The sequence below is a fragment of the Xyrauchen texanus genome, chromosome 8, assembly GCF_025860055.1.
Source record: "Xyrauchen texanus isolate HMW12.3.18 chromosome 8, RBS_HiC_50CHRs, whole genome shotgun sequence".
Taxonomy (NCBI): Eukaryota; Metazoa; Chordata; class Actinopteri; order Cypriniformes; family Catostomidae; genus Xyrauchen; species Xyrauchen texanus.
In genome coordinates, this window is record NC_068283.1 from 10,292,748 (window position 1) to 10,309,014 (window position 16,267).

At 39.8% G+C, this 16,267-nt stretch overlaps 1 protein-coding gene across 2 annotated transcripts; it reads right to left on the minus strand.

Annotated features, from left to right (window-relative positions):
• Positions 1-1,647: 1,647 nt before the first annotated feature.
• tnfsf18 (TNF superfamily member 18) lies at positions 1,648-7,945 on the minus strand. Of its 2 annotated transcripts, none has more exons than XM_052132826.1 (3): positions 7,760-7,945; positions 5,527-5,608; positions 1,648-4,084 (listed from the first exon to the last, which is right to left on the minus strand). In XM_052132826.1, the coding sequence occupies exons 1-3, from the start codon at positions 7,928-7,930 to the stop codon at positions 3,744-3,746; spliced, it is 594 nt and encodes a 197-aa protein (XP_051988786.1). In that variant the 5' UTR covers positions 7,931-7,945; the 3' UTR covers positions 1,648-3,743. The 2 variants fall into 2 exon arrangements, with proteins under 2 accessions (XP_051988786.1, XP_051988785.1); XM_052132825.1 differs by having other exon boundaries at positions 7,748-7,945.
• Positions 7,946-16,267: the final 8,322 nt, after the last annotated feature.

Consider the following 16,267-nt stretch of genomic DNA (forward strand, 5'->3'; position numbering starts at 1 on the left):
GGTTTGTTTCCTGCGCTGAAGCCAGGAAGTACTCGCGTTCGCATCATCAGTACGAGTGTGATTAGGAGGTTGCATTTTTTTTTATCAAACATTAAATTTTTACTCGACTGATGGTAAGGTTTAGGTTTGAGGATTGGTTTGTGGGGTGTGGGTGGTGTAGCCACTTTTGGTGTGAGCTGTACACTTTTAGTTCACACGTGCCCATATACAGAACAACACTTACCGCTTTGGCCACTAGGGGCAGTGTTTTGAATTTAGAATTTGCACAGACCGATTTTTAGCTAAAGAAAAGTCAACTTACAGTTTACGATTTCACTGTGAGATCAGTCTGATGAGAAGTAAATACACCCCTGTCTCAATTTATGGTTCATATGATCTTAAAAACCTTTTGTTCTAAAGGTTTTTGCTTAAATGCTTGAAATTAGTTTTGTAGACAAATACAAAAGTGGAAAATTATTCTGAAATTGACATGAACTGTTTCATTGTGTTTTCTATGACTAGTCAGAAATCATGAGATTAATCATGATTATTTTAAACAATATCTGTTGTGAAATGTGCCTACACAAAGAAATATTGAATTGAAAATGTTTGTCTTATACAATCGTATACATCTTACACTTTTAACATTACATTTAAAATGAATAGAAAAAAAGATATGCTGTAAACTTAATGGAAATTAAATATTTGCCTGTATAGTATCACACATACTATTTGTCTCACACAGTATAAATGGGTCTTTATACATCAAAGCGCATAGCTGCCTTTATGTTTTAGGGGTCCCTTGTAAGAGGACCATCATATTTGTGGGTCCTTGCCACCAAAATGTTTGAAAACCCATGAGCTAGGCAAAGGATGGCTACTTTCAAGAAGCTAAAATATAAGATTTAAAATTTTTTACATAATTACCATACTTTTATTTGTGTTGTTTAAGGTTTTGATGACTTATCTATATTACAAGAATAGGTTTGTCAGCAGACATGTCATTAAACATTCCTATCACTTGTTGAGGAGGCATGGCCTTGCCTTGATAACACAAGTGCAGTGAACTAAATGTTTACTTTGCTATTCAGGTCTACGAATCTGTGCAGTTTAGTCTGATGGCTGTGTGTGGCAACAGTGGTCCTGAGTCATAAGGGGCTCCTCGAAAGCATGCTGAGTAGTGTTATAGTGAGAGAGAGGCGCTTACGCATTCTTTCACTTTCTATTCAGACCAGGTGGTCTCGCTATTGAGTCATTAAAACGTGATGACAAATCACAGTAACTCAGATTCATGGCAATATCCGAGATCCTGGAGATCTGTGTCATGACAAAAGGCCCAAAGAAAAAAGTGGTGGTTCCCTTTGGTGACTAATAAAGATTACATTTGGTAAAAGCTTACTGAATATGAAAGGACTATTATAAGCATGTCAGTGATGAAACACAAAGCTAATTGCCTATTTCTGGTGATGGATTCATGGAAATGATTCACTGATGTGTTGTTTTGTTTCTGCCCGCTCACTCCCACATTCATGGAAAGTCTTAACTTGTATGTCTTGTTGATACAGAAATATCCTCAGAGTGTACGAGTCATCACAAAAATAAGCAATAACAAATTAAAGTGTTTAAGCTGTTTATTCAAACAATGTAGGAAGTCTGATTGCAAAAAAAGAAAAAAAAAAATCTAAGTGGGGTAACCATTCAGAAAGAATATATTTATATATTATATATAATGTATATTTATATAATGTATAATTAAATGGTTGAAAAATGTATGTTGGCATAAGTAGTGCAATATGCAGTCAGCCAGTTTATAGCAAGAAACCATAAAGCAAACTTATAGACCATGTTTTTATTTTTTTTTAATTATTAGTAATAAATCAGGTATACATGCACATGCATTAATCATTGTAAATGCATTCAAGAGGCAAGGAAATTATTTTAATACCTTTTACTAGTTTGTTACATCACTTGACATTTTTTTTAATTATAAAAAAATAAATATGATATTTTTGGGTAAATATGTGAAACCAACATGGACACAAATATTACATGAGTTTTAAACTAGATTTCAAATTTTATAATTTCTGACAACCTTATTTGTCCACAATATCATTAACTGATATACAGTTAAAACAGACCTATATTCCAACAACTTCTCGATCTGTATTTTAGTACTGATAACAACCTTAATATTACAAGTGATTAAACCAAAGGCCCCATGAGGACTTTCTAAAAATGTGTTTTATCCATTAATCATGGCTAATACACATGTATAGACCGTGTTACCCACACAAAGACAAAACACCATCAGAGAAACACATATATAATGCAATAAACATGAATAAACATGATCGAATCTGAACATTGAATCCCATGTACATACTCATTAAACAACATAAATCATTAAAAAAAAAAACATTTCTGGGAATTTCTACTGTTTTTCACCAAAAATAATAAAATTACTCATATTTTTTACTCTTGAAAAGTACATAATTCTAAAAATATTTGACAATAAAAGCACATATTTTCATAAATGATGAGATAATTCATCCTTTTTACTTCCAAAAATTATTTTTTTTAATTATATTTTACAGTAAAATTACACATCTTGATAAATAATTTTGTTTCTTCACTGTACATGGTAAGATAACACAGTTAACCAATTAAAGATTAAATACTTCCAACATTTATTTTCTGTTAAAATGACAAACATTTATTTACAGTGGACACTTAAGCCACACTTAACAATGTGTGCATTTCATTGCATTAGATAATAAAATACTGCACAAACAAATTATATTCAACCTTTTCTATGAACTTCTGGAATTATTTCTAACCAGCTGGTGTCAGGGTGATTTTTAGTGGATGTATGAAGTCAGTTCCCAAGTTGACAGGTATCCAAGAGTAAACACAGGTCCTCTAAAGTTTGACAAAATTATTATAATTTTCTTTGCCTTTACAGCAGTATATCTACAGATCTCTAAATTTGATTTAAAACCTAACAAACGTGCTCCACATGTGGGCGGCAATCGAAAGCTGGAAAATGCTGTCTTTGCAAGCAGTATATGGAGGTAGTAAGGCATCAAAGCATGTTTGAATCCAATATTTACATCACATCCTGTTTACTGAGATGCCTGCATCTGGTCAGTTTTTGAAGGCAGGATAGATGTATCCTTCGCTGCCTATATGATATCCCACAGTCTTGAGCTTGCGTTATTGTGGTTGGTTGACATAATACAAATGTTGTCTAAAGGAGTGCTTGAAAGCGGTACATCAGATTACATATGTCTAGTTTTTTGTCTTAGTTATTGTGGATACTAGATATTTCTTTGGTTATATCTAAAGCTCCTTTGAATTTGATGTAGATCGTTTGACATGTCATTATGGTGCCTTAGAAGGCTGTCCGAAACCATTGTCTTCATGAGGAACCTTAATACACAAAATCATTGACTGAATGGGCAGCGAGTCAGCTGCCTTAGCTTTCGGGACGCACATAAAGTGACACAGGACACTGTGTTCACAGAGTAGGGAAAAGCTTAAATACAGTGCTATAAAGGCATACAGCTTTGTAAATGTCTCTTTAAGAAATAAATAAAATATATGCCTTATCGTTAAAAAATATGTCATATACTCCCTCCAGTGTACTTCAGACCCAGCAGGCCTGTGCTTCTCTGCATATTGGAAAGGGAGTCCACATTCATACTGTCATCTGTCCATTTCATATGTTACAGTCTTATATCCGAAAGGGCTTCGATTCATGCTGATCACAGTTTGATCACACCCAGGTATGTTTCAGTGGCAGAGTTTTGGATTTTGGCTTTAGGAGTGCAGTGTACACTTAAAGTGCTTCCTTTATTCAGAGATGTCCCTTTACCTATGAGGCCTGTTGAGAGAGTTAATTCATTGATATGACCTTTTAAAATAACTACATTTGAGTCATATACTGTCACTGTATATTTCTGTTGCGGCTCCCCAGATTCGAGTGTAACTTGCAGGTATATGAAATATTGGCCATCCTCTTTAATCTCCAACTGATCCTTGCCCTCGATGAAACTCGGTAAATTTGTTTCCCAACTGAGTTTCGCCACCTTTTCTCTGTCATCACCTGTGGAAAGGTCAACAGGGAAGTCATTCTTGGGTTATATGATGCTTGTACACAAACATTTCTAATTGAACAGACAACCTCACTGTACAGAATATAAGACATAGAACTTTAAAGGTGATATGTGGCATTTGTTTTTAGATGTTATACTATCCTAGCATCAGGGCTGGACTGGTAATCTGGCATACAGGGCATTTTCCTGGTAGGCCGACGCAGTTTGGGGCTGTTCAGGGGTGGACTGGCCATCGGGAGAACCGAGCGGGCCTGTGGGTCGGCCGTGAAATGGGCAAAATGTGCCGCGATAAGCTAAATTGAGCAGCTGCGTTATGCGAAATGGACCACAAAATGGCGCCGCAATATGCAGAAAAGTACAGCGAACTTTCTCTTCCCAGTCCAGCCCTGCCTAGCATAGACAACTGTACAGCCCTGTTAAGGCAAATAAAAAAATGCTCAATTTGTCAAGAATAACCAGCTGACAATTTTAGTTCTCAAATTTGTCACTGATCCCAAATACAGTAACTTATTGTTTATCCCTTCTGACATTCTCAGCAATGGAGATCTCAGCAGTGTCTCAAACTTAGTGTCTAAGTGTTTTCAATCAATATGAAATAATTTCTCCTAAGGGATTTCTGGAAAACATCTAAGACAAAGACGGGACTTTAAAATATATTGACACTAATGAAAGAGTAACCTCTGAGCAATACAAATATCACTCTGGGCATATTGAACTTTACTTGCTTTTAACTTGAGTCTGTTATCTACCAACAACTGTGTTTCAAATAATCACATTTATAGCTATTCAAAAGGCACATTAAAGGAATGTTCTGGATTCAATAAAAGTTAAACTAATTCAACAGCATTTGAGTCATAATGTTGATTACCACAAACATTTATTTAGACTCGTCCCTCTTCTTTAAAAAAAAGCAAAAATGGAGGTTACAGTGGAAGACACTTACTATAGAAGTGAATGGGGGCCAAATATTGAGGGTTTATGAGCAGAAATGTGAAGCTTATAATTTTATAAAAGCACTTACATTAATTCTTCTGTTAAAATGAATGTATTATTTGAGCTGTAAACTTGTTTAAATCGTAATTTTTTACAGTCGTCATGGCAATGTAGTTGTCTATAACTTCGCACAGAAAAGGTTTGTAAGTGATTTTATCACACTAAAATCATTAACATGCATATTGTAGGTCTTGGGGCTATACATTTGAAACAGAGCGTATTTTAACGTTTACAGATTGGCCCTCATTCACTTCCATTGTAAGTGCCTCACTGTAACCCAGATTTTTGCTTTTTTTAAAGAAAAGGAGGAACGAGTCAAAATTAATTTTTGTGGCAATCAATATAATGTCACAAATGCTGCCAACTGATCTTAACTTGCATTGAACCATGAATATTCCTTTAACATGTGAGGCTGACTGGTTTAAAAGGTTCAACTTACAATTTGGTTCAAATGTCACTAAACTGTTTGGAGGAGCTTTGGCAATTGTGACATTTTGGTGGACGCTGATGTTTCCGGTCTTCTGTGGGGACAGAAAATAATAATAATAATAAAACAAAATGTTGGTAACATCAAGGCTTTTAATCAAACTCACATTTTCTAATTACAGTTCAAATGCTAAAGAAAATTACAAATGCAACGCTCGCAAAAGACAGTCTGTTTGAGTGTTAATGACTGTCGAGTCTTGACAAATGCTTGAATGAAAGTTTAAAGAAGTTTCAAAAGACTTGAAAGCTACATGTCTACTTGAATACTTCACAGAGATCTAAACAGATCTATATAGGGTTTTAAATCATAGAGAGACAGATATGGATGGCCAGATGGATGGACAGAAGGAGAAAAAAAAGGATAGATAGATGATGCACTTCATTTCCTTTAGCTAATTTATTTACGTTTCAAATACGAATCTTAAATTTAGCTTGCAGTGCTTGTGATGACAGAGAAACAGAATGACAAACATCATCAGGATGGAGAGGGCAGAGTGGCATTTCCCCTCAGTGGGGACAATGATGTCATAATGTCTTGTTCTGTGGTTACTGTTTTGTCTTCACCAGTCTGATACACTTTAACCTTTTCTCTGTGTGTGTGAAAAAGAACAAGTAGAAGAAGAAAAAAAAAGAGTAACTTTCAGGAGAAAGTATGGTTTCAGAACCTAACCAATTTCGTTTTCAAACATCAACCTCTGCTTCTCATATCTTATAGGTGTTACTTTTGAATGAAACCACCAGAAAACTTGAACACAATGAGGTACTACTCTTCCACCAAAACCTAAAAATGACCCGAAAGTGGAAATAATTCTTCACGTTTCTGACTCAAACTAGAGTTGCAGAACAATACTAGTAGCTGAGTTTCAAAACACATGGCAAAATGATGATGCAAAAGTGATGTCAGTGATGAAATTGCGTAAGAAGCAGATCTTGATTTCTTCTTTCACTGGTTCTCACTCTTGGGCTAAACATGTTCTGACATGTTCATCCACTACTCTAGGCCATCAAAGCATCTTTGTCAAACTTTGAATCCACATACATTGAGACATATCCCTGCACTTGCTATGTCATTTTGCTAAAGCATACCAAATCTGATGAAACCTAGTAAAGCTGTGAAACAACAAGTATTGCGTGACCACAACCACACAAAAACGGTGAGTAATCCCACATCTTTAACTGGAGTCAGTCTTGACACATAACACTTTCCTATCGGCATGCCATCATGACTAATACGTCCTTCCATGTGTATGATGCACTCACTGCTCAGACAAAAAGTGCATCTTTGGCAAAAGTCAGATTACACTACATTGCTGAAAAGAGATGGAAATTAACAAATTGATATGGGATACAGATACTGAGTTCCCACACAAGCACCAAATGAGCTTTTTACATACAGTATACCAATTCTTATTCACACCACCTTATTGCAGGTCAACAGAAATTATTTGGACACTTTATCCATACTAAAAATTGTATGATTGCCATGCATGCTTCCACTAAACATAACACTGGGACCAGTAGGTTACTGCTGTATTGAAGTAATTGCAAAAATGGCTCAGATGTTATTTCTGAGAACATTTCTGTAAACAACATTTCTTTGCAGATGCCACTTGGATTCCCTAATGCAACAACATTCATACATAATATATAATATCATTTGTTGTGATCACACACTTAAGCGTTTCCCACCAGCTGTGGTCCTGAGTCATCAACCCTCTGTAGTCTGTCTGTATCCCACCAATACTGGGTACAATATCTGATGCGTAAACAAATGTGTGTCAGTCATGCTGATTATGAGATATATGCAATCTACAGTATTTAGTACTCAGCACACATGACAGTGATCTTGGGGTCACTTCAATGACACAATACTTAATCCAATTAACTTTACACAATACACAACCAGTGAAAGTTTGGACATATTTGATTGAATTTATATTTCTCCTGATTTAAAATAAACCTTTTGATCTTTAGCTTTATGCTTAAATGCTAAACGTTTTGTCGCCGGTATGAGTTGGACCACATGACGAAGAAAAATAGCAATAAAAAAGAATGATGCATGTCCAAACAATTGACTTAAAGTGTATGTTCACAGATTACATACACACTGTCTTTATCTCATCTCAATGGCAGAACATTATCTTAGATCATAAAGAAGTAAATCTCAACCATACCTGTGACTGTACCTGAGCTGGTGCTCCATGAATGATCTGGACAGTTATTGAAGCAGCCACACCAATAGTAAGCAGGGTGGACCATACGAGGAAGCCCCAGATAAGCCTCCTCTGCTGGGCCAAGGCAACACCATCCCTGCCTTCTGTTTTTTCTTTGCAATACTCAGTAGAGAGAGACATCATGTCCAACAGCCACGAGAGAGGAGTGAGCTGACTGAGTCGAAAACACTGGCGAGTTCAGAAGGGAAGAACTGCTTCCCTCCCCTCTAATTCTGGTTGGCCCGTATAGAAACCTCAGAATGTGTTAAGCTTCCTGTCTGCTGGGTTGCGTCTGAGTGTGAGTGTGTGGCTGTGCTCCTGTTCAGGGTTTTACAGCAGATGTCCAAGTGGAGTGATAAAGTGTACTTTCCCCTGAAGCATGGGTTATATGAAACACCTCTCGTTTGGTGAGGGACGGGCCCTCTTACTAGCTGTCAGACTGTCAAAGTTGCTGGGAATTTTTCTCTAGAAATTCACGTTTGATACACCACATCACACTTGGGATTGGTTTCTCTATGCTTGCCATTGATTGTACAGTGAGCATGCTGTGACATGCTCAGAATTGAAGGAACAAGAATCACATATGTGTCAAATCAGCAAATATATGATAACACTAAACATGTTCCCTTTGTTAAAGGTTTATAAAGGGGTTCATTAAGGACTAAGTCTTTTACAAATCCATCATAAATCATTGATATACAGTTATAATAACATGAATAAAAAAGGCCAACTGTCATGCAGTGCTTGCCAAATAATGAGCATTTTAGCTTACATGTTATAATTGCTTACTAAATACACTTCCTACTTATATTAACCCTTAAATGCACGGGTATTTTAACAAGATAAAAATGCATATTTGATTAACTCCACTCCCTCACCTACAATCACCAATTCACGGTCACTATTATTTAAGTGAATGTGATGGTATAGGGTTGATTTCAGGGTACATGAATATGCAGAAGGAACTCATTGATTTCCCTTCCGATCATGTTGGTGTGAAATGTCTGGGGTGAAATATGGTATCCACATGTGCACCGTTGGAAATTCTACAGAATTTCAGATGTGTTTCAGAACCTTCAATTTCCACCAAAAGACACCATAACACTGCCATTTGTGGTTGTTTTGAACATTTAATTAAAAAACCATGTGCATTACAAAGGAGTTGGTCATACAGCTTCCAGTCTACAAAACATTGAAATAAGACTGCTGGGACTAGCTCCTATTCTGATAGCATCATAGTTGTCAGATACTGATTTTGTGTGATCGGCTCACAATCTGCATTGCAATTCATCAGTGGGTTCCAGTAAACCATTTCTTTATTGACCTCACTTATGCACAGGGTCACTGTTGTGCTGGCACTGAAAAGGGCCAGTGTAGTCAAGTTATTTTCAGTTTTATAGTGCCTTATACAACACACATAGTTTCAAAGCAGCTTTACAGAAAATCGAATAATATCTCGAAATATCTATAAAGTCTTAGAGTCATCATTGTGAGTAAAGACGATGATTAACACCCCTGGAGTCACGAGTTCAAATCCAGGGCATGCTGGGTGACTCCAGCCAGGTCTCCTAAGCAACCAAAATTGGAGAGAGTCACATGTGATAACCTCCTTGTGGTCACGACAATGTGGTTCGCTGTTGGTGGGGCCTGTGGTGAGTTGGGCGTGGAGAATAGCATGAAGCCTCCTCAAGTGCTATGTCTCCACGGAAACAAGCCCAACAAGCCATGTGATAAACTTGACAGTCTCTGATGCGGAGGCCACTGAGATTTGTCCTCTGCCACCCGGATTGAGGCGAGTCACTATGTCACCATGAGGACCAAATCAAATTGGGATTTAGGCATTCCAAATTGGGGAGAGAGAGAAAAAAAAAAGAGTCATCATTGTGCAGTTTGATTAAATATGATTATGATGTGTGTATAAAAATAAGTAATTTATTATTAATTGTATTTATAACCCCAGTGAGCAAGCTGAAGGTGACTGTGGCAAGGAACACAAAACTCCATAAGATGTTGGTTAATGGAGAAAAATAACAATGGGAGAAACCAGACACACTGTGGGGGCCAGTTCCCCTCTGACTAACATCACGAATATAATGCCAATATTATACTTATTTATAGTGCAAGTCATGGTTTAAAATGATTAAACTAAGTAAGTGTTTAGGGTCATTGTTTAAACAGAATTCGTAAGAACTGTAAGATTAATGAACAATGTCTTTGAAGTTCATCCTGGATTAACTGCAGAAGTTCAAATTGATGAATTGTCCTTTGTTAGTCGGCTGATGAAGGCTTTTGTTGGCAATTAATTGATGGTCGATGTATTAAATTTCAAGAGTGTAGTCCATCATTAGACTGAGGTGATGCAGTCAGGTGTATAGCAGTTTAACCGGATAGAAATTTCGGTGAGGTCTATCCTAAGTCCAAGGTTCAGGCAGTGGCATATTAAGTATTCCATGTCTTATGGTTGGAGTTGGCATCAGTTCATCCTCTGAGGTTTGAATAATAGAATGAAGTGATGTTTGGCTGGTTCCGGCTGGAATTTGCCATTCTCCAGTGGTGAATTCTCAGAGCAGGAAAAGTCTTCTCTGCTGGCCTAACATGCCAAATAAATTTGACATTTACATTTACATTTATGCATTTGGCAGACGCTTTTATCCAAAGCGACTTACAGTGCACTTATTACAGGAACAATTTCCCCGGAGCAACCTGGAGTTAAGTGCCTTGCTCAAGGACACAATGATGGTGGCTGTGGGGATCGAACCAGCAACCTTCTGATTACCAGTTTACCAGTACTGTGGTTTAGACCACTACACCACCACCACTCCAAATAAATGAATGTTTTTCATCCTTTCATTCTCTGTCACCTTTTTGCCTATGTATTTTTAATCGCTTTCCACTCTTAATTAATCTACAAACAAATAGAGAAAAATGAAAAGTTTATCCTGTCAGAATTGATTCCTTGATGCTTACAAGCGAAGTGTGACAACGTTTTCACAAGTCGCATGCCTGAAGCAGCGCGTGAGTCTGAGCTCCACCCCATCAGGCCTTCAGAATTTCCACAGAATCTCTCAACAGTGCAAGTGAATGAGCAACTAAAGTCAGATTGTCACATTCATCAGCCAATCAGATTGATTTATTTGTTCTTGGTGGGTGTGATCTTTAAGAGATGTTCTGGTCCAGGCCTTCTAGCTGGCCTTGAGTGACGCAATCACGCTTTAAGTGATGTACGTAACTCATGAGCGAAGAGCATAAGATCAAGCTGTCTAAATGTACAGACAATTCCTTGGAATTCATGGCTTGGTTAGTGCTCTGACATGCACTGTTAACTGTGGGACCTCATATAGACAGGCGTGTGCCTTTCCAAATCCTGTCCAATCAACAGAATTTACCACAGGTGGACTCCAATCAAGTTGTAGAAATATCTCAAGGATGATCAGTGGATTCCGGATGCACTGTATAAGCCTGCCATGTGTGTGTTTTTGGGGAGAAGACACAGGAGCTTTCCCCCCCGGCCGGGTGCTACGAATAAAGCACTGAGGAAAAGACTGCACTTTGTCCTATGTGTGTTTGGAACTCTCACTCATGTGACTTCCAGGTGGAGAATTTCCATGACAGACTTCTCCAGACTGTTGCCACAAAGTTTGAAACAAACTATCTAGCCTAGAATGTCCTTCTATGTTCAATGTTTTAATTAATGAGCCTAGCCAAACATATTAAAATGAAGGGGTGTGCACATACTTTTGGCCATGTAGTGTGTGTAAAATATGTAAAGAGCAATAAAAGAACAAGATGGTGAAATAGTAAAGGGGAACAAATCCTGACCTCATTGACATAAAGATCAAAATGCAGATATCAAGTTATAATCTCCTGCAGTTTTTTCTTTTTTATTTGGAAGTATTGCCAACAAACAAACAAACAAACAAACATAAATCCAATGCACAATTCAAAAGCAGAAACATTTCAGAACCATATGATGCATACTGCCATCTTTACTGCCATGTACTCTATATATTTTGACCTGTTGTTTACCTGTGAAAACTTTGTAACTAGAGCAAATTACTCTTGCTATCTGTCATCAGGCTAGGCAAAATGCTTTAGAATAAACACCTGCAAGAAAACAACAAGCCACAACAAGCGAAAGATTAAATATCAACACTTTCCAAAACCACAAGAGATTTTCCCCAGTTTAACCTTTCAGAACCTTGAGTGAGATGATAAATCAGTGAAAAGAAAAACAAAAGAGGAACCGTTGTAGTCGTACATGGCATATTTGGCAAAGAGGAACTGAAACAGACGTGAAGGCACGTATCAAACGTAACGTAATGCTGCAGTGGGTGATATAGGGCACTGGTCACTTGTGTGGGTGTGCCCTTTGCCTCACCAGAGGAAGTTCAGGCCTTGCAGAAAAACACCTGAAATGTGTTGGGGATGCGAGGTGGGAAATTAGCTTGTGGCTTACATGATAGCGTGTGTCTATGACTGACCAAAACATCCCCTACACAATTTCCATCCTTTATCAATTGACATTTCAACAAATTATATATAGGCTATTTACATCAAATTGTGGCTCTGTGGGGGCCATACTATCTGTTGCAGGACTCCTTGGATGAAATCTAAAAGGCAGATGCTATTTGCACTAAGTGTAAATAGTTTTAGATGCTATAAGTACCCCAATGGCAGATACTATTTACATCTACATGATATTAAAGCTTGTTTAACAAACGCCTGCAGATACAGGTGCATAAAACATTATAATCTCTTTTGATAATCGTACACCTGAAGCACAAATTCTAGCACTGTAGCATTGTTTATAAGCTGGGTTGCTAGGAGACATCTCTAATGAGAGTCAAACCCCTGCTAAGCTAACGGGAGTGTTGCAGTTCTGAATATCGGGGAATGGAATGCATTTATGGTCGGAGATATCAAGTAGGAATATCCCAAATCCAACTTGAATGGAACGCAGCATAACCGTGTATCTTGATGAAACTAAATGTATTGCAAGAAACATTTAAATGAATGTCTGTTCGGGAGACGTTCATTTCACAAACAGTCATGCTGCAGTTAAAATTAGGCTTGCTTGAGCATTAAGTGTCATTTCAAGTTCTGGACTTCTTTTTAAAATGTCAGTTGGTATTACTAGTTAGCTGCAACATAATGTATGATGCCCAAAAGCATAGTGTGTCTTATTCAATGTGAAAATGTGTTTCTCACATTTGAGGTGTAAATGCTTATCTGTCATTTATGTGTCCCGCAGCAGCAAAGCGCCTCCCCTCACCTTGCAGTCAACCACTGCGCTAAAACAAGAGCATAAACTTTGCCGGTTACGAGCGACTAAGAAATAGCTGTCCGAAAATGTACAAAAAGTGGATACACACAAGCATGAGAACTTCCCAGATCTTCAGTATGTCTGATATCAATACGCAGGGACACTTATGAGAAGCATGAACATCTGCAGCTCAGGGTAATACCACTAATCCACTAAAATAACGAACAATTCTGCTCGAAATGTTGATTTTGTGCTTAGATTCAATTTCAGCTGCATCAGGGAGAAAATGCGTGCCGTTCTTGTCACGCTTTCTTTGTCTTTTCTGAATTTGTTGCAGTTTATTATCATGCAGGAACACTGACATAGTGATTGATGTATATCATCATGAAATCAGAGACCCTCCCCTCCAATTTCCGATCGCAAGTGGTCACAGAAGACACATTTAAATGACCAGGTGTAAACAGCAATGTGTCTCACCTGACCACATGTGATCGGATCACCCAAGATGCATCTTAATACCAGGTGGAAACGGGGTCTCAGATAAGCAGAACTAAACTTTGTTTTTGGAGTTATGTCTGTGAAATAATCGGGACATAGTACTTTTGAATGGGCAGAATTTTCGTTAATCTCTTTGATGATTCCTGTGATCGCGGACTGATAATGTTACTGTATGTATTTATTTTTTCCATGGTGGTTTATTATTGTGGTATATCGTTTTCAGTCACACCCATCCCTAAACAACACATAAAAACAAAACAAACTGTGGTTGTCTTTTCCTGTCAAAGTGGGCAATGTGGACCACACTTTGTGCCATTAGTCAAAAGTCAGGTTACATGAAACAACACTTGGTTTTAACCACTGATGTGTGTGTTTGCAGTTTGTAGGTGAACACTGAACATATGGAAAATATCCATAGTCTTGTTTTGACATGTTTTGAAATCAGTGGCGGGCCTTGCATTTAATGTCTAGGTCTTCAGTGTGATTCATGCCAGTAAGAAAACACAGTTTCACAATGAATAAGACACCCTATGCTTTTGGGCATCATACATTATGTTGCTGCTAACTAGTAATTCCAATTGACATTTTAAAAACACATCCTCTCACGAAAGCCACAAACTTGAAACGACACTTAATGCACAAGCAAGCCTAATTTTAACTGCAGCATGACTGTTGTGTAAAATGAATGTCTCCCGAACAGACATACAAAAATCATAATTTTTCATATGAATCTACCAAGGAGGTCTATAATACCTGGAAAAATCTATCTAATAATATTTGCGATTTAAATGTTGCTTGCAATACATTTTGTTTCGTCAAGGTACACGGTTATGCTGCGTTCCATTCAAGTTGGATGTGGAATATTCCTACTTGATATCTCCGACCATAAATGCATTCCATTCCACAATATTCAGAACTGCAACGCTCCCGTTAGCTTAGCAGGGGTTTGGCTCTCATTAGAGATGTCTTTTAGCTGTCACGATCCCCGGCTGTCTGCCCCGTGTTTCACTAGTCTATTGTCTTGAACAACAATTCCCACAATTCCCGGCCCTCATCACTGCCAGCACTTTGTCATTGTCTTCACCGGATTGTCGTTTAGTCCTCATTACCCCTCTATATTTAAACCCTGGTTGTTTGTTCAGTCTCTGTCGATCGTTGTTTCTAGATGTTGGATGTCGATGTTCAGCCCAGTTTACCCTGTTCATGTACCCTTTGATGTTTTCATGTTTTTGTTTCATTTTTCCCATCGTGGATGTTTCCTTTGTTCCTGTCTGTCTTGTTTTCACCTTTATAAATAAAACCCGCACTTAGATCCGCACTCCTCGTCCGCCCGGAGGAGGAGGAGAAGAGGAAAGGCTTCTACTCTCCAGCCTCCGCCTTCCACAGCTCCGTCCCCAGAACCTCCCACGGCTCTGCCTTCTATGTCCAGCGAACCAGAGCTCACGCATACCATGGCCAACAAATCAGTGCCTGCAGCCTCGAACGTCAGTGAGCCAGTGCCTGTAGCCTCGAACGTCAATGAGCCAGCGCCTGTAGCCTTGAACGTCAGTGAGCCAGCGCCTGTAGCCTCGAACATCAGTGAGCCAGCGCCAGTAGCCTCGACCGTCCCAGAGCCAGCACCAGTAGCCTCGTCCGTCCCAGAGCCAGAGCCTCCCAGGGCTCCGCCTCCCAGAGCTCCGCCTCCCGAGCCTCCCAGGGCTCCGCCTCCCAGAGCTCAGCCTCCCGAGCCTCCCAGGGCTCCGCCTCCTGAGCCTTCCAGGGCTCCACCTCTCGAGCCTCCCAGGGCTCCGCCTTTCGAGCCTTCCTCGGCTCCGCCCCTCAAGCCTTCCACGGCTTCAATCCCAGAGCCTCCCAGGGCTTCTCCTCTCGAGCCTCCCAGGGCTCCGCCTCCAGAGCCTTCCAGGGAAGACTCTGGAGACTCCGCCAACCACGGCTACGCCTCTTGAGCCTCCCTCAGCTTCGTCTCCTGAGCCTCCCACGGCTCCGCCTACCATGGCTCCATCTCCAGAGTCTTCCACGGCTCCACCCTCCATGGCTCTGCCACCAGCAACCTCCATGGCTCCGCCTACCATGGCTCCGCCCTCAGAGTTCCCTATGGCTGTGGCCCTGTGGCCAACTCCCAGACCTCCCGAACCTGTCCTGTGGCCGACTCCCAGGCCTCCAGACCCTGACCCTACCCTGCGGCCAACTCCCAGGCCGACTCCCAGGCCTCCTGAACCTGTCCTTGTCCTGTGGCCGCCTCCCAGGCCACCTGACCCAGTCCCCGTCTTGTGGCCTTCTTGGACTGCCTGTCTGCCCTTTGTGCCCCCGTGGACTGCCTGCCTGCCGTCTGTGCCCCCGAGGACTGCCTGTCTGCCCCTTGTGCCCCCATGGACTGCCTGCCTGCCCTCTGTGCCTCCTTGGACTGCCTGTCTGCACCTTGTGCCCCCGTGGACTGCCTGCTTGCCCTCTGTGCCCTCCCTGGTCTGCCTGCCCCCCCACACCCCCCCCCCTCACTCCTTGGACAATTTAGTTTTTGTTTTTTGGGTATTTTTTTTTTTTTTAGGAGCGTCTGGAATCCGCTCCTTAGTTATGGGATATGTCACGATCCCAGGTTGTCTGCCCCGTGTTTCACTAGTCTATTGTCTTGAACTACAATTCCCACAATTCCCGGCCCTCATCACTGCCATCACTTTGTCATTGTCTTCACCTGATTGTCGTTTAGTCCTCATTACCCCTCT